This window comes from Amaranthus tricolor, chromosome 9 (assembly GCF_026212465.1).
Source record: "Amaranthus tricolor cultivar Red isolate AtriRed21 chromosome 9, ASM2621246v1, whole genome shotgun sequence".
Lineage (NCBI taxonomy): Eukaryota > Viridiplantae > Streptophyta > Magnoliopsida > Caryophyllales > Amaranthaceae > Amaranthus > Amaranthus tricolor.
In genome coordinates, this window is record NC_080055.1 from 25,403,612 (window position 1) to 25,425,873 (window position 22,262).

At 34.7% G+C, this 22,262-nt stretch overlaps 1 protein-coding gene across 2 annotated transcripts; it reads right to left on the minus strand.

Moving 5' to 3' along the window:
• Positions 1-331: 331 nt before the first annotated feature.
• Positions 332-17,124, minus strand: LOC130824390 (uncharacterized). Of its 2 annotated transcripts, XM_057689376.1 has the most exons (8): positions 16,803-17,124; positions 11,784-12,173; positions 10,993-11,075; positions 10,483-10,875; positions 5,588-6,911; positions 4,064-4,158; positions 3,268-3,409; positions 335-1,949 (listed from the first exon to the last, which is right to left on the minus strand). In XM_057689376.1, the coding sequence occupies exons 1-8, from the start codon at positions 16,990-16,992 to the stop codon at positions 1,309-1,311; spliced, it is 3,258 nt and encodes a 1,085-aa protein (XP_057545359.1). In that variant the 5' UTR covers positions 16,993-17,124; the 3' UTR covers positions 335-1,308. The 2 variants fall into 2 exon arrangements, with proteins under 2 accessions (XP_057545360.1, XP_057545359.1); XM_057689377.1 differs by lacking the exon at positions 16,803-17,124 and having other exon boundaries at positions 332-1,949; positions 10,993-11,067; positions 11,784-11,938.
• Between the last annotated feature and the right edge of the window lie 5,138 nt (positions 17,125-22,262).

The following is a 22,262-nucleotide window of genomic DNA, read 5'->3' on the forward strand; positions in this document are numbered from 1 at the left end:
TTTTATGGATTACTATTTTTGAGGAGTAAAATTTATCTAACATTTTGTTGCTACATGCATGTGACTCCTCCTTAGATGTTGACAACACATCTCTTGCTTCTAAGTGTATAGCTATAGCCTATTGATAAGAGGACAATGTCGTAGCTAGTAATAAAGACAATAATACTATAGCTACCGACAAGGACAATGCCAGCAATATTTTTTCTAATACCCATGATTCTCAAGAGACTATGCTTCTTCATATGATACAAGGTCACAAGCTTTGGTTGATGAGTTGTCTAACCATGCTTTTTCAGTTTTTCTGATACACATACTCACAACCTCTCTTTTGGTACCATTTTTTTGCACAATAAAGTTTGTTGTACAAAAGTTGTTGATCTTTCCTGTATTTTGTTACTCCTATTGATACAGTTGTTGATCATTCAAATAAAACAAACAAAAAAAATAATGATGAAGGCTTCAATACAAATTTTTATATTTTCATATATAAATTGGCTCTTGGTCAAACTCTTTACCTACTCGCTGTTAGTAAAGCCAAAGGAATAGACAAAAGACGCTAATTTTAGGAACAATTCGACAAACATTTTTTTATAAAGAAGACTCATTTATTTCCAAATTTGGCTCTGTCAACAAAACAGACATGACCTTACATAACCTAAACAAGACAGCAGAATTGTTCAGAATGTACTGTTATGGGGAAGGCACTAATATTTGATATCAAGTATACATATGACAACATGAGACTAGAATTGGAATCTACTACTACTGTTCATATTCAAGCATTCTCACTTACTGCAGCAATTAAATCATCAGCAAAATGTGAGTTCTGCTATACAAGTACATCTCCTTTCAAATAAAGCCCCAATAACTCCAACTTTTGCTTTCCTGTTTCATTTTGTGATCTGATTCCTCCATATTCCAACTAAAAGATACAACAATGGCAAAACCTTAACCCAAAAAGATCGGATCGGTTGCGACCAAACGGTGATAAAAAGATAAATACAAATGAGAACCAAAATTATAAGCCAGCCATCAAATCAGGAGCCAAGGCGCATCTTCAGTCCTCTGAAATGACACTGAAATAAAAGGTACTGAGAGAACTTTCATATAGGTGGGAAGGCACAAATGAACCTTAAATGTATACAATGCATCAAACATTGTCCTTCTGAAGCGTGAAAATTCCATAATCTTCCGGCAAAAGTCGTAACATTCATGCTCATAAATTCAGATGTACCAAAAGAAGTCCTCCAGCACTTGAGGGCCCTTTAGACAAGAGAAATTGAGTTATGCAAAATACAGCTTTCATTTTTACCATTGCAAATATTTGTCGTTCCCCTCGTCAACAATCCACAATCCTTCATCTATCTCACTGAAAAGCTGGTCCCAACTCCAGCCTGAATAGCCCCAAAAGAACCATAAATCAGTTGCAGAAAGATTTCCTGCTTTGATTTCCTTAATTTTATTTAGAGTTTCCAATTGGTCAAGAAAATAGACACCAGGTAGAACTTGAGGGTGCTGATCATTAAAAGAAATCTTAGTCAAGGAAACAAGAGGCATTTCTTGATGTATAACTGGGCCTCCAAATGAAACATGAGCTGCTTCTAGCAGTTTCGCATCATGAAATTGTGGCAACAAATTCCAGCTGTTGATAGGCTTGTTAATGATCAGACCTTGAAATCCTACATCATGAACGGCTCCCACAATCAGAATTCTGGCTTTGAAAAACGGGTTCAATTCCGACAGAAGCTCTGTGGCAATTAGAAATGAGCCAAATGTAACATCTCGTAGAGCAGCTTGTTCTTCCAACTTTATCACTGGCTTTTGTTCCTCTGCATTTTGTGCAATGGTTCCAAAATATTTATCATTAACGTCAGAATCTACACTCTTGAATGCCGCTCTGAAGTTTTCATTATGCTTTTCTTTCTCTAAGAATTCAGTCCACAGTGTTCCTGCAAAAATATTAGCAAAACAATAATGATTCTTATCACATCATCAAAAATAAACAACTGACTCAAGAATGCAAGGCAAAAGTATCCCATTGAATCATTCCAGAATAGATTGTAATTAAAATATAAGGCTAAAGACCTCTCTTTGATTGAAGAACAAGAAGAAAAAATGCAAAGAAAACAAAGCATACACTAAAGAGCACACAAAACACACACACAAGAACACAAAGATGATTAATGAAGTATCTTGGATACCTACTCTCAAAAAAGATTGTATTTTTATTAACTAATCAACATTACATAAATGAAACAATCCTCACAAGCCTTGAGAACAACCTCACAAGCAAAAAGTTTCCACCTTTAATGAAAACACACTCTAATACAAAAGAAGGAACTCTTTTGGCACTCAACCCTAGTTGCTTTCTATGTATTAGCCTTCCCTCATGCGTTCTATGTATTAGTCATCCTACATGCATTCTAATCTGATTTAAGGTCCTTACTCCTTATTAGTTCCTACACAAGTTAGAATAACCCTAGTCCAAGAAAGCATAAAACAGAAACCTGCGTTTTGGTCAGCTCCATGGTGCTTGAAAGAGCACATCATGTGCTCGAACGAGCAAATGTCCAAAAGCATTTTCTGACATCTTTGTGTGTTGTGCCTCATTCAAGGCACCTTCCTTCTTTCCTCTTGCCTCGTTCAAGGCATGAACCAAGACCCTCCTTGTGCACCTATTACATTCAAATGTCTCATTTTCTCTATTGACATATTCACATTACATGTCTCATTTTCTTAATTAGTAACCTTTTTTCTTGCTTATACCCTTATGAGATCCAACATTTTACATAATAGTCAATAAAGTATTACTTGATCCCTTACTCACTCCTCTCATGTGGTCCCCCTCCCCTTTTCTAAAAATGGGGGCATTTTCAACTGGGACATTTGATTAGAATAGGAAGAAATAATACTTGGTAAAACTCATAAAGTGAACTCTATATGACCATGAAGTTAATTATATATGTATCAAAACAAATTTATATCCAAAGGCTACATGAACCAAACGATGTGTATGATCACATACTTTAAAAAAAAGATGAATCTGATCACCGATGACATACCACAACCTTGAGCAAATGCCATTCTGTAATTTTCAAAGAGACAAGCCAAAAGGAAAGCACGCTTTTATTTTGAAACAGAAAAAAGTCCTAAGTTATAAAATGAGCATGAATATCACATTGGTCTAACCAAATTTAAGAGAACCCAAAGGTAGGGGAACGTGGGTTCACAAGAATTCAAAATAATACGATGTATGGTGATATCTACCTTTCAGTTTGGCAAGATTATGAGATTTGCTTCCGTGGTTGGATATAAACTTCAATATGTCTGCAACCATCATATTCCCATCATAGACAATAGCAGTCTTCCTCTCTGCTGGAAACAGCACCAAAATTGGATATACTTCCCTCTGCAAAATTAAACCCAAAGATACATCACACTAATGTAGTTATCCTTTCCCTTTTCTTCAGTATTGTTGGTGAAGAGCAATCATAACTCATAAGTGCCTAAAAATATTATGAACATTACAAATAACAAACACTCACATTTTTTCAAAAATCAAATATGCTTTAAAACTGTTTATCAGCTTTTGAGCAAAAATGTGTGCCTCACCTACAAAAAGCTCGAGCTTTCGTCTTGTGCTTAGGCTGTAGCACCTTGTGCACTTCGTGCCTTTTAAAATGAAGCGTCCACATGACTTCCCCTTCATTCATTCTGATTATGTTTCAATAAATTAATAGTGCTTGTTATTTGCACTATCATGTCATAAATAATTGTAAGGTACTTATGATTGTCCTTCAGTAAATAAACTTTTTTATATCTTATTTCGGTAACAGAGAAAAAGAGTGAACTGGGAAGGGTCACATTATACCAGGAAATGGTAACAAACAAAAAATCATACTCATCAATTGTCAAGCACACTCCTATAAATGAAGGTAGTGGGAATAACTATGTCCTAATAGACTGCAATGTACAAATAACAGAGTAATACATTCACTAGTAACTAGTAATTATAGGTAACCACCAGAAACACTTACAGCACTACATAGGTTAAAGAACTTACTTGACCAATAGATTTAAGAATCCAACTGCAATCATTTAGCGTGCAATCAATCGAATAAAATGCTGGCAGCTTAGAAATAACATCCTTCAAGTCATCTGTCACAATTGTCACAAACGAACTATGAGAATAACAACTTGGACCCTATTTCCAACACATAGTGTAAAGTGTTAAAAAATCTCTTAGCAACATCCTGCTCTCTGCATCAATTTTTTTCAGTACCCAATTCAATTTTAACTAAAATAGAATTAAGGTTAGCTGAATATAATTGATTTTTATTGAGCCTTGTGCTCTTCACCTGATTTGTTTAATTAAAAAGCTTTTTACTGATTAATAGGGATTGTTACTTATTGAAACTGAATTTCTGATTCAAACTGAATTTCATTGAACAAAACAATTTTATTGATTATCAAGTGTTTTTGAAGTCACAAATTTTAGCTGATAGTATCTTTTGCTAATTAATACAGATTATTAATGAATATTGGAAAATGATATATACAGCCCTAAGGGCTATATAAAAAAAAGAATCTTGTATTTAATTTAATATTATTTTTGCTTTGTAAATATAAGCATTTAATTATACTTTCTTATTTTATCATTTATTATTTCTTGGGAAGTTAAAAATCATTATATAAAATATTAATTGTTTTTCAATTCTAGATTAAATTCTCTTGAAAATTTAAAATTATAAATGATAAAGAGAATTTGTTAATTTTTATGTACAGCCATAAGGGCTGTATCATGACCATTAATTTATAAGGCAAAGAAAAAAACAAAGTTCTTCAGCCAAATCATCAACCTAAATGACAAACAATTTGAATGTTCAAGCATTTAAAACTTCTCCTCCAGGAGACTTTGTACTAACAATTTTTTAAAAGCAGAACCAAAAAAATTACATTGCTATCACGGACACTGATAACAAGAGGAAAGGTTTGAATCGGGCAGAAAAGTGTAGGTAAAGAAATCTCGCTGTGACGACTTGTAGCACAAGGATTAAGCATTGCACATCTTGAAGGGAACAAACAGAAATAAGAAACTAAGATGAGATTTTCAAATCTACCTCAATGTTATCTGCCAAACAGGTGAAGGAGGTTAGACTCTCTTAAGAAGAACGTGAAAACAGAAACCAGGGAGAATTAAAGGGAAGATGATCGGAAAACGAAACCAGTTAAGGTGTGAAACATTAAACCCTTTCAAAAATCTTCCACTATTACAAAAAACTAATATCCTCCCAATTATTTTCAATTTCTAATGTTGGTTCCTGTTTAACAGTTTGCTGTTACAAACCAACTCACCCCTCCCCTCCACCCGGTACCTCGTTATGTTTCCATATTTTCTTTCACTCTATAAAATGGACCATGCATTTACCAGGATGACCTTTTGTTCAATATGTTCTTCCAAGCAATAAAAAAATGGGTTCTTGGAATGTGTACAAGGATGCCACAGACAGAAAGGATGAAACACTAGAAATTACGGAAACAAAAAAAAGATACATTAGCATCTTTTTGTTGGATCGAAGATACCTGCCTTGAGAAAAAATCTCCTTGTGTCTTGGTTCCGACTCAACCATGTCAATGTAGCCTTTCAGGGCCCGGTGCACTTCACGAACAATTAATTCCATTCTCTGACAAAAACCGCACCAGCTATTGCTGAAAATCACAATCACATCCTTATGCCAAGCATTGGTTGCATTTTGGACATTCGATTCACTAGAACCAAGAACTAACTCAGAGAAAGTATCAGCCGTAACACAAGGGATAGAATCCTTTTCACGAAAATCTAGATTAACAAATGGTGGTTGTGGCATTTCCATAGACGTCTGCAAGGGTCCAGCGCGCTGATATGGAACAAGACTTCCATTAAGAAATTTATTAATAAACGTCATTACAGAATTAACATTGTAAGTTGCTTCTTCAGTTAAGACATAGTGCTGCTGGGTCAATGGATCAACTATCACTAGTCGTGGAACTTCTGAGTTAATTACAAGAGATCTAAGAAATTTGTAGTTACCATCACTAAAGAAAAATGAACCGTTAAAGGCATTGAAATGATGCCTGAGACCATCCGACGCATCATTATCAGCATCAGTCTCCATTCTCAAATCTTTATTTAGGGAATACATAATTTCATGGTCATTGGCAGATTTCTCAGGATCCACAATTCCAGAATGTTTACTTGCACTATCAATAGATGCTTCCCCGTTACTATACTCAAATGGAGCTTCAATATTAGTAGATTGAATTTGTTGATTCATGTCAACTGCCAAGTCATCTCTTAAATCTGTAATCTTCTCATCAATACTTTCTTCGGGGACTTCATCCAATTTCGTGGCTGAATCCTGATTCAGACTTTCTTCATGAGAAGACAAGACATCAGCAATCTTTATGTCTAAATCATCAGAAAGCAGTTGGAAACCTGCTTCCTTTGCAAGAGAGCTTAATCTCGCTTGCTTCTTTTGCCCAACCAAATATGTCAAGATCTCATGTAAAGAACCACCTTGCAAATTTGAAGCTTCATTGCCTAAAGTAATTTGCTTTCCTTCATTTATAATCATGATCGACATTTTATCTTTTGATTTTATTTGAGGTGAAGGTGATAACAGTAATCTATGATTCTTATAGATGCCTGGAAACCCTTTATAAGAGTGAAATGATCTTTTTGGCCAATCACCACTTTGCCGGCCAATAGGAGACGAATTCCAAAATTGCAACGCTACTTCTTTGAACGCATGAAGAGCTTTCTGACTTTTGTTTCTAGTTTCTACGGAGTCAGATGCTCTGTCAACAAAGAGTATAACAGATGGCTTATCAATAGGTAGAGCAGGTCCAAATCCCTCTCCAGCATCTGGCAACTGACATGAGAACCACATTTTCAGCACAAATGAAAGAGTATTAATCAAACAAGTCCAAAATCAATAAAGACCTTCATGTGTGAGTCTGGCAATGAGATAACAAACCAGAGTTTCAAAGATACATTTTTCAGCACAAATGTAAAAGTATTAAACAAACAAGATCCAAAATTAATAAAGACCTTCACGTGTGAGTCTGGAAATGAGATAAACAAACCAGGGTCTTAAACTTCATCTATTAAAAGAAACGATGTAAAACATAGAAACCTTAAATCTATTAAAGACAAAAAATTTGGAGGAAAAAGGATGAGTATGGAAGCAATTATAAAAACATTTAATGCTGGTAAACCTCTTTTTTTCACCAAAAACTGAACGAAGCAAGGGTTTTTACCTTATGATTAGGCTTTCATTCCAAAGAGGGAACTGGACTTGTAATATTAGACTACCTTAGATACATGTTAAAACTCTCAAAACTAACCCAAGAACTAACATCCATAGTCACTCTTGGACCAAAGATAAGTAGAATCACTCAATTTCATTTCTTGCAACTAATGGAGTACTTACTTACAAAAATAAACCACCATGAACTCTTTCATATTCTAAGAAGGTACTTAAAGCCGCAAGATTGTATGTTTGATCCTTGAGTCTCCATGTGCAGTACTTGATTGGAAGTTGTAAAAAAATTAAGTTGGAGGTCTTTGACTCAAGACCATCAATTATATGTTTTCCTAAGCCTAGGAGTGGTGGCAATGCTTTAGATGAGCTTTTCACAAAAATTTAGTCCATAATTTCACCTTGCTTTTGCTCCTATGCATGTTGAGTCACCCAACCACATCCCTATTATGAGCCATTATTGTTATTTCAATCATTAGATTTAGTGCACGCTACAGTTTGCAAACCTCAAAACCTTTGACAAAGTTTAATTGTACCCATACCATCTCTAGTACCAACAGTCCCTATGAAGCGATCCCATACTCACCACATTACTATACTATCTCTATGTGGTAGCATGTGGTCTCTGAAGCTTCATTCGACTCCCATGAAGTAACAAAACTTTGGGGGCAATCAAGCAACATTCTACATTACGTAGACATAGATGCACATACCGGGGTCCGACACGCGTTCGATTGCCCGACTTGACAATGCTTGAAATTATTTGACTAGGGAACACTGTCCAGCTTTGGACACAGAGACAACAATCAGCATATCAAAATTAAACATTAACAATAGATGTTGATCTTTCTTATTTTTCATTTTAAATATATTAACAATTGATATTTTTAATATCATGAAATAAAGTGTATTGAGCAGATAATATTTATTTATTTATAATTTAAGTTATTTTAGAAACTAATAAATTACTAAATGTTTGTCCAAGTAGACATAATAAATCCAAAACCTACTTGCTTAGTTCAAAAACTAAGAATTAAACCATAACAGATAATAAGAGAGAAAAATTCAAAGACAAAATAAACATGAAAATATTTCATTACCCCAATGTCATTAAGTAAAATAAAGGGAAAATAAGAGAATGAATAAACTTGGAGTAATAAGGTCACAGCAATCTGACACATCACGTGGGATACCTTGAAGAAAGCCAAAAAGTAAAAGACAAAAGAACAAATGCATAGGTAAAAGGACTAATCACTCGCTTTTACCCTCATTTCACCATCTAAGTCCTCAAAGGTGAAAGAAATCACCATACTCAAGGTCCTTTTCTCCCACATGTTGCAATCTCGTTATCTCCCTTTCTACTATAAATCATTTGTGCTTCAAGGATCGAGTCCAAGTGATTTTTCCCGAATCAGATCCCGATTCAATGTCCGTACCCATATCGTTTTGTGTAGACACAAGTAGAGAGGGTCTCATGGTGTGTCTCGGACTCGGTAACACGGGTAGCATGTGTATAATAAAGCAAGTAATTGTTTAATGGGCTTGTGGGTTTTGATTGAATTAAAGTCATGAATGCGGGTGGCAGTTTAAGTTACCAAGTCTTGGCTCACTAGATGCGGACACCACCCTATGATCTCAAGGTCATGAATTCGAATTCCACCAAATGAGGATACGAGAAGAGGTTTGTCGTATCATCCTCCTTCCAAAATTCAAGAGCCTTGGTACTTGGTAGTACGCCACATATGATACATTGGATCTCCGATAGTGTAAAATATCGACCACATTACACCGTATTGAAAAGATTTTTGAGATTCATAACTACAAAACCATCTACATTGAGAGCAAAAGTGGTTTTGTTATTGTTAGCGTAATCAAGGCCACATAAGATTTTCCACAATAGTCTCAAAATTCAGGCTTGGGCCATAGCAATGTATCCCGTGTGGTAGTCGAACCTACTTAGCCCTCCAGGCTGGCCATGGGGTGTGAATTTCATCAAGTAGCCACAAGTTCACCGTTGAGGTAACTTGATGTGCTTCATAAATAAAGACAAGGGAAGGTGGATTAGAAAAAAATTGTGATCAACCATGAGGGTAGTGAGTGAAGTAAGGGTGGGTCATGATTAGTAGCAGATTTGATGGAGGGTGAAGCACAGAAGGTTAGGATAGAATCATAGTGTAGGCCGGCTCAAGGAATATCGCATGATTTCATTTGATATTTGGTGGTAGGATGTAACACACCAGTCAATACACGTTACCGAAACTTGATAGTTTGGACAATTCGAGTTCACCCAATGACTCCCGAAAGAACTTCCCTTATTATTAATATTCCAAAAAGCTAATCAATTATTACAAGGGTGGCTCTATATATAGCCTAAGCCCCCAAAAGACAACTAAAGATGACAACTATTCTAATTACAAAATACTAAGACTAAAAAATATGAAATGTCGATAATGCCCTTGGACCCTTTGACCCGAGTCATGACATAGGATCATATTGCAAAATATTAACCGACCACATTCCAAAGGTTTTTGAGACTACCAACCACATCCGAGATTATACAGACAACCATATCAACAGTTAATCATTGTGACTGTTATCGGCTTATCGCAATTGCAACAAAAACTGCATTATTGCACTATGAATAGAATAGGTGATAGGGAGGCAGAGGTTGGCAGCTAAGGTGTGGAGTAATGATTTTTGTGATGTGGTGATAGAAGTTGAATGCGACTATGGGTAAGGTTGCATATATCCACCATACTACATCCCATTTGGCATTAAGGCAATAGCATTTGTTACCATATACTTGTAGAGAGCCAAAAGGCAAACGCTCAACACAGATTTGGTTGGAAGTCATGTGTACCAAGTACCAATTCTACATAACTTTACCAACTAAACACTTGGCATCCACAATAACAAAGAATAATTATTATGGTTCCAAATAGTAAAATTGATTTAGGATGGCTAAAAAATCAGAGATAAGACCTGAAAGACTGACTATAGCTAAACTCCTTTTTCACGACGTACCGACTACCCCAACTAGTTTAATTTCAGAGAAGCAGAAAACAAAAAAATATCATCATGACTTTTACCAACAGCAAAATCAAATGCTTTACATGCATAAACAAAGAGCAGTAACAAGAAATTCAGAATGAAATAAGAATCGAACGCATAAATGACTTACCTCCATTACAGGTAGATCACGCATCTCAAGAGCATTTTGAATGTATTTTTCATCTTTAAAGTTCCACAAGCAACCAGGACATCCAACATAGGATATGATCAATGACCATTGATCAGAATCTTCTATACCAAGAGTCAAAAGCAATGATCTATCTGACATAAAGCCATATCTTTGCCTTTGAGGTGGAAGATAAACATCTCTTACAAATGCCATGAACTTTGAGAAGAAGGCCTTAAATTTAGTGTACTCTTCAAAGCTACAGGATGTTCCAACAGTCGACTGCATAACCTCATTTGCAGGAGATTCGGTCACATTTTCAGCACTGAATTCTCCAACCCAAGGACTTCCACCGTAACCATGTTGAACGTCAAAGTTCATGTCATTTTCAACATCCTGTTGAGACACACAAAAAGCTTACGATTGATAGCCACCAATTGATTTAAGGTTAACATAAGTTATGTTAATAAGTCATCACCATAAACAAATTATCATCCTAACACGTCATGCTACCTTCAAGTCTTTCTGCATTTTAGAAGCCAGAGTTTGATTAGTTCCTCTATTTGAATTCCCTGGAAAGAGGCTTTCCTGCAAAGCTAAGTTTTCCATGATGTCACAAAGACATTATATAAAAAAAACCTCCAATTCAACAAAAAAAAGGAAGAAGAAAATCATAAGAAAAAATTGGTGCCTTATTTACTAGAAAAATATGTCTGCCCTCCATATATTCCATTCATAAGTCGTACTTCAAACACATCACCCCTTAACATCAATATCAGCAGGCTCAATGTTCAAATTTTTCCCTTAAACTTAAAATAGTAAGTACGTTTCATCATTCACATTCATTCTTGAGATTTAAATTGAACGGCCCTATAATATTAGCTATACCTTCCAAATTCCTAATTATTTACCACCTACAGGCTCAAGTAAATATCAAAGTCATAAAGGCTCAGCTTACACAAAAAAACTACAAAAGTTTGCTAGCCAAAATAAGAAAAGCTGTTTGATCTCAATCTATAAGATAAAACTAAAGTTGATTGATCTCATAGATTACAGGCTAACGCACTAATATGCAGACCAACAACAGATCCAGAAAATGTGGCAAGCTATAGATAGGAAAAATTAATTGAATAAAGTTCTCAAACCAACAACCTCTCAATTACATTAAAATTTTCATAGTAGCAAAATAATTTAACCACTGGCAATGCCAAAACTTACTTCACATAAGTTCTTACTTCAAACATGAAATGAAAGTCGGCAAAGGGGAGAGAAAAAGAACAAAGAATATTAATTGTTTGGTGTACCTTGCACAGTTTCATTGCCAGTCTGCTTCAGAAATTTTGAGGTCCAACCACAAGTTTCTAGGAGAAGGACAGCCTTATCAGTTGATGCAAGAAACATTTCCAACTCATCGGAATTGCCAAGTCTCTTGAGAGGAATGTTTTCAACTGAATTTGATATTAAATAATACATGGATGATAATATATTTTGAACTCTAAAAATTCCCTTATACTTATAAGACACTGCATGATGGTAACATAAAACCGTTAATCCCTCAACAGCACCCAAAGAATCAGCCAGCCTGTTTTCAACATTACGATTGACAAGCATCAACTTCAAAGAACTATATTTTTCTTGCTCAATAGCCAATTTCTTGGACAATTCATCCATAAGCGAGCGTGACTCCCCACACCCTGAGTAACAAAAGAATAGTTTGAGTATTGAGTGAAACAATCTATCTAATTAATTATTCTTCCAGAAATCTAAGGATCAAACAATCTCAAAGCAATAAAGCCATGAAAAACAAAATGCACAATCACCCCGATTATGAAAATTCAAAACAAATATTTACGCATTCTTATTTCTACAACGTAAAAAAGACATGTTATTTTTCAACATCAAAAGATGAAGATTCTTACCTTGTTAGCAATAGAGATTCATCACCCCTTGGTTGTCACATTTTACTTCTACATCAATAATATTTTTCTCTTTATCAAAAAATAAGTTAAAACAGGCAAAAAAAAATTTTCACCCTGATGACTTATTCTGTGTTCAGATGACAACATACATTGTTTTCACTCAATTTCAAGAGAACTTCTTGGGCCTAACTTTTTTTATACTTTTGACACTTTTTTGTAAGATCTTTATCTCATCTGAAAACAAAAGTCAAAACATCTCACGACAGTTCACAAATAAACAATATTAACATGGCAAGGAAATTTAGTAAAAATTCGCTTTTATATGAGAAACAAATTTGTTTTACGACAGGCTAGTGCCCACTCTATTCCCAAAGGACCTTGACTCCAAGGACACAACAGGACGGTTAACTTGACATTGAAAAACACCATATGATAAGAAAGCACTCTGATAAGCAGTCAACTGTCCCATATAGATGAAGTTCCTCAACCACAGCAAAATTCTAAATGAATGTGAAAAACATATAAATATTATATAAGTGCATCATCCAAATTTTCCAACAAGACATCAGATTCGTGCATCCTGCACTAACTAAGTTCAAGAGATAAAATGTAAGAAACTCTTGAAGACAAGGTTATTTGGGTACCATTTTCATGCTTGTCTAATTTAGCTCGTTACTTCTGCATCGTAAAGCATCAATATTAATTGTTTTACTCTTTAACCTTGGTCATTCATCATTTTTTGTTCATTCATCATTTGACATGATGATGCATATATTTCGGTACAAGCTGTTCCACATTAGTTTATTAATTTTTCCGAGCTGAACGGATGAACCACTTACATCACACCCCTTTTTGGTAGCACTAGGACAACTTGTGCTGTATTTTAGCTAAAAAATATAAAATGACAGTGCATCGCAGCCTCCCAACTTTTGGCAAGCAAACAATATAATGACATAATATTGGTGTAAAATGCCAACCAAGTATGGTTTTCCAATGCATAATTATCAAGGATGATGTGCTATTCAATCATTGACCAACAAAGCAAAATAAGAACTAAGGCTTTTTTCAGAATATAAAACTTGAGAAAAATAAGATTCATGTGGCAATTTCTCTAGATCTTAGTTTTAAAAGCACAATGCGCACAGAGGCCCAAAAGGGTCCTAAAGCCTAGGCGCAAAGCGATAGGCAAAAGCGCAAGCTTTTTCATAGGCAAGGCGCACGTTATGACTCAAAAGCTTATAAAACAATTGTAGAACATATTTGATACTTGAAATAATGATATTCATATTATAATTGCATAAAAAATCCAAATATATTCATTATCATTGCGCTAGTCTATAATGCAATGGAAAATAGCACAAGAGGGTACTTAAATCTAAATATTGGAATAATTTGTCTAATTGGTCTCTAACTAGTTACAAAAAAAAAAAAAAAAAAAAAAAAAATTCCCTATAAGAAAACAAAAATGAAAAATCTAAAAGAGAAGACACAGAAGAGGGAATTCAAAGAAAAAAAATGAAGAAATTAAAAGAAAAAACTATCGAAAAACAGTAGACAGTTTATCGGAGAAAGGAAAATTGAAAAAAGAAAAATCGGAAGATTAAAAATTTAAGAAGCCATGCAAAGAGAAGACACGACAACAACAATGTTAGAGCCTTAATCTCAAAAGATGGGGTCGGCTATATGAACTAATATATCAAGTCTGATGGTCATCCACATGGATTCTTCTCCATTCATTCGGATTTTCTACCATCTCAATTTGTAAGTCTAGGTCATTAATATTCTTTTCCATTCTTGTCCTCCAAGTCATCTCCGGTCTTCCTCGCCCTTTTGTTAAGTCTTCTGAGCTCCAGCTTTCTATCTTCCTTATTGGTTTGCTAATACCCTATCTTTGCACATGCCCATACAACCTTAAACGATTCTATATCATCTTTTCCTCAATAATTGCAATTCATAAACCTTTTTTTATATTTGCGTTTCGGATTCTATCCCTTAAGGTATGCCCACTCATCCATTGAAATATTCGCATTTCCACTATTCTCATTTTTCTACCATGGTCCTTTCCAAAAGTTCAACATTCTAATCCATATAGTAGCGCCAATCTAATGGACATTCGATAAAACTTACCCTTTAACTTTGATGGCACATCTCGATTCTATGGGTCATATCTTGTTGAATATCCCAACTACTCTGAAATATGGACCAAAGTGAAAGTACAAATGATGAAAAATCTAATAAAAGAATAAAAAATGATGAATCTACAACAAAGAGGGTAGAAAAAGAAATTAAAAAAAAAAAAAAAACTATACCTAGTTGTGTGGAGGGCCGAAGGTTTAGGGAGTGAGGACCACAAAATTATCAAATTGTAAGCAAGTCTTTATGTTGCCGCTTTCGCTTTTTCTATCTTCGTAAACAAGAGAAAATCCTTCTTCATTTTCCTTCTCATTTCAAGTATCAGTTAGGCCAAATTTTCAGGCCCATTTGAGAGAAAAAAAAATGGTATATAGGAAAAGTTGGCAGAAGGGAGGGTGGAAAAAGGAGTCTTTAAGGACACTAGGAAGCATGAAGACAAAAATAATTAAAAACTTGTTTTGAAGTAAAATATAAATGTAAAACAAATGCTTGTCATAATTTGAACTTAATTCATACTAGGTTATAACATGTGTCTTTGTCTAAAATAAAAATCTAACATTTTTGTACTTCCAAAGCAATTACGAAGCATTTTTTATACAAGTTGTGTGCCTAGACACCACAAATTACCCATTAATGTTAGTACTTCTATTGCTGATTTAGTTTTGATTTGATACATGGTGGTTCATGGGATGATATAAGATACAAACAAGAGCCACATACTTCTTCACAATTGCAGATGACTATTATAGAAGTACATAAACATTCCTATTGTCTATCAACCAACAAGTAAGAGGAAGTTGTGCAAGCAAACTCCTAAGGGCATCGAAGTAAAAAAGAAGTGATAGTGGAACAAAAACGGTTAATCAAGCTAAAAAAGGTTTTGTGCACAAAGAAGAATATAGGAGGGTTGCCACACAAAATGGTAAGGTAGAGAGTAAAAATTGGTTTCTGTTAGAAACAAGAGTTTCAGAAGTATGGTTGGTTTTCTTATATATTTTTGGGGAAAATGCATCCCTGCTGCTACTTAGATAATCAATTGATTGCCTTCCATTATGATTCAACGGCAGACACCCTATAAAAGACTAAAGGGAACTAAACCTATATATGACAATTTGAGGGTAATAGCTTTCTTATGCTATGGAAGAGGAAGCCTAAAGAAAACTAACAAATTGACTTACTAACTGACAAAGGCCCTTCACACTCTCCACAAATTGACTTACAATAAAGTCCTTTCAAGGAAGCAACACCAAAATATTGCATTCAAGTTGGGCGTCGTGCAGTCTCCCAAGCTCCAACGTGAAGAGTGGGAGCTTGGGAAGAAAGTAGATGTTCTTTATAGTGGCGCTTAAGGTCTTTAACATGAGACTAAACACCTGATTATCCACTCATTGGAAGCCACCAGTAGTCTTCCTTTCAATTACTTTTTATTCTTGCAAGATCATTGTTGTTTCATTGGACAACGAATTTCCTATTAGTTTCCTAACGCAAGAGTCTTGGAATTGTCATGGAACTATACATATCATCATATTATACTCATTTACTCGAAGTGAAACACACAAAAAAACAGAAGGAAATAATTGGTTTCCTAGAAATACAAAACAGATAATTGTTTCTCTCCAGTCTCCATTGTTTTTGTAAAATCTCTTTAACATGAGCTCAAGCACCATCTCTCTCTCTCAGACACACGAGAACACAAACACACGCACACAAAATTGGGATAAAGGAACTCCAAAAAATAGTACATGGCACTGATCCCATCTTTACGTTTCTTACACAGGTTTCTACAAACCAATTTCCCTCCTTTCTATAACATACCAACTTCCACTAAACACCCCTTTCCAAAACCACATTCTAAAACAAGAAACTCTGGAGCTCTAGTGCTCAATGGGCTGGTTTAACATATGTAGCTAAAAAGAAATTTCGCCCTATTTTCAAATTACTTCCACAACATACATCTCACATTCATTACATTGTTCATGTAAGCCAATTTCCTTCATTTTGCTAGAAAACATAATCACCACCACCCACATTAATCACATCAGAACACCAAACATTTCGGATCAACTAACAATCATGACTACAAACGCGACAAAAAGGTCCAAATTAACCCTATAATTCGAATTCAAATCAATTTTTCGCAGTATAAACTAAATACATTATCCAATTGATCGATTGCTTCATCAAATCCAGTCCAACAAAGCAAAACAATAAATCATCACAATATGTAAACAAACGAGAAACTTCGGGAAAAAATAAACAGCGTGTACTTACAAGGAACAGTAACGAAGAGGAGAACGTGAGGATGGATACGAATCTGAGAGGAGAAATTCGCGGACGACAGTGTCTGCCATTTGAATTCAAGATTGTTCTTGGATTTGGCCGAAATGGCATGAATTGTGAGAAGCAAGAAGGAGAAGACCAGCAGTCTGCGCAGAACCATGATTTTTGACAAGGTCACCATTTTTACTCGTTTGGGAAGATCGACATGAGTGGTTAAATGGCAAAACGAACCCCTAAATTAACCCTAACATCGAATTTTTTATCAAAGTAATGCTTCAATGATCTTAATTCCCCGGAATCGTGGGAGTCATTTCCCTAAATAATGTTTAAAAAAAAAAATTTTCCCACTTTACCTAATTTGGGAAAGAATTTCCCAGAATACCGTCCACGTGGAAAAGTCTTTTTTTTTTTTTTAGATTACATAAAGCACAAAAACGCCACATGAAGTGGCGGTTTGGTCAAGGCAAACCGCCATCTCATGTGGCGGTTTGATCCCTGGTAAACTGCCACTTCATGTGGCGGTTTGCTGGTGGCCTGCAACAATATTTTTTTTTCTTTCATTTCCCCTAAATAGTGAACGTAACCTGCATTAAACTAGTTCAATACCATCTATTCCATATTAATCAATTACGAACCAGCTTGATTTGAAAAAATTAATTATGAAAATAATGCGAAGATATATTACAATCATGAACATACAAAGTTAAAATCATACAAGAATATACAAGAAGTTAAAATAATATAAGAATATACAAAGTTTGTTAAACTACAACCCCCGGCCCCTTTTGTTTTGCGCACCGGTGGATGATGATGGTGTGAACTCGTCAACCTCCGCAATGACATTAAGAGTAGGAGCTCGTCGTTGACTAGCACGCTGATATGTGATAATCCTTTGCGGAGGCGATGGATGTGGCGGAGGAGTGTTGATGGAAGACGGGGGAACGAACGGCGACATAGTAGCGGATGTCGATGGCGATCTGGAAGACCGACCCTGAGTAGATGAACGCTGGCGGCCTCTTGTGGACCGAGAACTGGATCCTCCGGAAGAGCTACCTCGATGGGCTGAACTCCTTGGAGAAGGAGTGTGGAATGTGTCATCTACGTCGCCAATGACGGGTGGAGTCGGTATGAGGTAAAATGCTGTCGAAGCCAAGTCGGCTTCAATGACGATCCAACGATGATCTTCGGCTGTGAGGGGTCTTGAGGGTTTTCCAGCCAAACCCCTAGCAGCTCATGTACTAATGCTGGCCAATTTCCCTCCCCATGACCAATGACTGCTTGTCCTTCAACCGGCAGTCCCATGATAACTGCCACATCTTGCAACGTGATCGTTGCCTCGCCAACTGTGAGGTGGAAGGTATGTGTCTCCGGCCTCCACCTCTCCACCAATGCAGTGATAAGTGCTCGATCGAGCTCTAAGCCCCCGCCCAACAACCGGTGAATGTATCTAAAACCAGCTAGCTCGACTACGTCTAATACCCTGTCATCCACCTCCCACCGTAACGTACTGGCCTGGTAGTGCTGACGAGTAACCAATTGGGCAGTGGAGCCCTCCCACGCAGCTACGCTCCTATGTGTCGCCTGAAGCGTAAGCACTGATGGATCAACTGGGCCCGGCATCGCCATGATCGCTGTTACGTGTTTTTCATCGCCATAAGTGTTATAAAAATCATAAAAATATCATGACTTCCCTCGCATTATCCAAATTTGCAACCAATTCAACATGTTTTTCAATGGGATAATGATCTTTCATGTGATATCTCCACCAATTTGCTACCAATTTGCAACCAATATCATGACTTCCTCACCCCAATACACTATAACGGGAAGTGTAAATTTGAATACAAGAATTTGTGATACTAAGGTATTAGAACACTTATTATAAGGTTCATTTCAAATATAAAAGCTAAAAATACCATGAATATATACAAAAACCATTAAACTAACCCTACAAAGTAATAAACTTTCATTGAAGCATTTCATCAAACACTTTATATGCATACAAAACAAATCCTAAAATTCAACTACAAATGTGTAAAACGTAAGCTTAAATCATGAAAACAATAGAATGTAACAAACAATTAACGTTTTTATAACTTCAATTCAAACAATAATGAACAAAAAAAACAATTTGCATATTGAACAAAAATTAGGGTTTTATACATACCTTAAATGAGGATGAAAATGAACTAGTACACAAGGAGAAGATGGGAATGTAGTTGATTAGCTTAGTTGAATGAGAGGAATTGTAAATTTGAAGTAAATGAGAGTGAAGAATTTTTTTTTTTTAGCAAAATCGGCAGCAACTAAGAATGGAGTGGAATGAATGAAAACTCACGACACTGTGGCTGCTTTGTACTGCTACCAAACCGCCACTTCAAGTGGCGGTTTACTTAACATATTTTTTTTTTTTAAAAAAAAAAAATTCCACTACAAAACCGCCATCTCAGATGGCGGTTTACTCCAGATGCATGAATAAAACCGCTACTTCATGTAGCGGTTATATTTAAAAAAAAAATAAAAAAAAATTCTCAAAGCTATCCTACGTGGACGGTAATGTGGGAATTAGTTTTCCATTTCAAGCAAATTGGGAAATACTTTGTACAATTGCATTATTTAGGGAAATTTCTCGAATCGTGGTTTAATTCTCTAATAATCTACTAGTTGTGGAGGTTTTTTCTTTTCACCTATGGACTTTCTATGTAAAAATTTCTTAGGTTGTAATTCCTCGGTTCCAACCAACGCAATTTAATATGTTTGTCTGATTGTTTATATCTAGATTTGTATATAACTAAAAATTAAAAATATTTAATATTATGAAAATATGCAACGAGGCGAATACACAAAATTCCATATAACTATATTTTTTTCTCGTATAATAATTAAAATATGTAAATTACCATAGATTGATGAATAGTGCAAAAGTTAATTTGGTGCAAGTAGTATAGAATGAAAAAAGTAAATATTTCTCTAATCTACTTTGAATATGAGAATAAGAAATAAGAAAAATAAATAACAAAATCGCGTTTTATTAACTGTGTTAACTTATTACAAGTTGGTGTGTTAGACATATCAAAGTTGGTAATTAGTATTATAACCTATTTGAGTTGGTGTTTCAACATATTAAATTTGGTAATGTTAATCTATTTGTAGTTGGTGATGTTGAGTGGTTAATCCATTAAAATTGGTATTTTAACATGTCGAAGTTGGTATTTTAAAGTTGATGTTTTGACCTATTTGGAGTAGAGTTTTTAACATGTTAATAAGTTGTTAACATATTAAAGTTGGTATTTTTTAACCTGTTTAATTTGGTGTTTTTATGCTGCTTAAGTTATTATTTTGACTTATTTAGGTTGGTGTTTTAACATATTAAAGTTGGTGTTATAACCTATTAAAATTAGTGTTTTAACGTGTTGAAGTTGATATGTTAACCTATTGAAGTTGGTAATTTCATAGGTATTGCTTTAACCAACTATAGTGGGTTAAAACACCAACTTCAATAGGCAAATAACTTAACAGGTTAAAACAACAACTTAACATATTAAAACACCAATTCCAAGTGTCAACTTAAATAGGTTAAAATATGAACTTAAATAAGTTAAAATACCAACTTCAATAGGTTAAAACACAAACTTGAAATAGGGTACACCAAGTATATAGCGCGCATTTGTTTTTTAATTTTATAATGTTAGTGGGATAGGCTTGGAGAGTCGTCTCTATAAGAGACGATTACTCACGAGACTAGTTGTAATAATAATAATAATAATAATAATAATAATAATAATAATAATAATAATAATAATAAATAGCAATAGCGCTATTATCGTGAGAGATCGTCTCTCGGTAAGACGACCTCAAAATAAGAAATTTGTATATATATTAATAATTGTATTAATTAAATTGTAGAAATCATATATGAAAAATGTTTGATGCTGAAACCATTTCACACAACAATTTGTATAATTTTTATGTCACTATGGTAGAATCAGATAATGAGTCTTTTTGTCGCAACAAAGACAACTCACATTACGAGTGGATCTATTCACAACAAAAGACATGTCACTATATGTTTATTGTAACACCCTCGGAATAGGTCGAACTTTTGAAAACACCTTTAATGAAAACATGAACCAAAGCCTACTCATGGGAGTGTTACCGCCACATCTATTTCTAATAAAATAGATGTAAGGCTTAACGACTAAGAAATAACTTAATAACTTTAAATCCAAAAGAGGGTTTACAACATAAGAGAATACTGAAACGCAATCTATGTCCATATAAAATTTAAACAACTTAAGGTAAAATTTAAACTGAAATACGACTCTAACATAAGCTATGTTTCTAGGTGATCCTCACTCCACGATTCCCACGCAATCAATAACCTGTAACACAAGAATGCAAGAGAAACAAGGGAAAAACTTCCAAAATCAGAAAAATTGAGTAATTCCAACTCCATCCTGTAAGACGATTAAGTTTGAAAATAATTTAAGAAAATACAATATAATCAAATTGGAAATAATTTTAGAAATTAACATATAGCTGAGTTTAATAGAAAACAATTTGAGAAAATAATATATATAATATCATATAAACCAATTTATTAATTTGATAATTAATAATGACAAACACATAATCAATTTTTAAATTTGAGGGAACGAGAACGCCAGTAGGCCGAGGCTTTACCCATATACCTACTTCATCAAGAGGTCGTCACCCCAAATAATTCAAGGCCAGCAGAGTAGTCTCAGGGAACCACACCCCTTCTACTTGGATCACAACAAATAGAAGGAAGACCAAACATCATATCAAGTATCAGAAATAATAATACCTGTCGGCAGCTATACTAACCAAATAGGGCAACCTGTTCATCACCCTTATACTTGGATCACAACAAATATAAGAGCTTCATTTCCCTCGTGTTACACTTTACGTGATTTAATATATTTTAATAATTAGTTGCGAGCACACAAACTTAAAATCAAACATACATTATACATTTTATTTTATGATCATAAATTTTTTCCAATAACTATATATCTCAGGAATATCCAACTGAAATCTCATTTTCCAAATCACCATTCTAACATCAATTGGTGGCAATAGGAATTAATATCATAAATATTTCTCTTCCAATTTAAATCGTATCCAATTTCGTTATCAAAATAATAATATAAATTTTATCGAAATAAAATTTATAAATTCAAGTTTGACAAAAATAATAGTAAATATAATTTGAGAATATATTAAGCATAACATCATATGAAATAATGTCATATCAAATCATGCACCCATTTAAACACATTAATTATCACTTAGCACATAATACTAACGGGATAGTCCTAATTAGATGGACATTGAGAATTACCTTGTCACGCGATCCTAGACAACGTACGCTCCTAATAATCTCTGTCTACGAATCCGCTGTCTTTAATATCGAAATCTTGCGTTTTC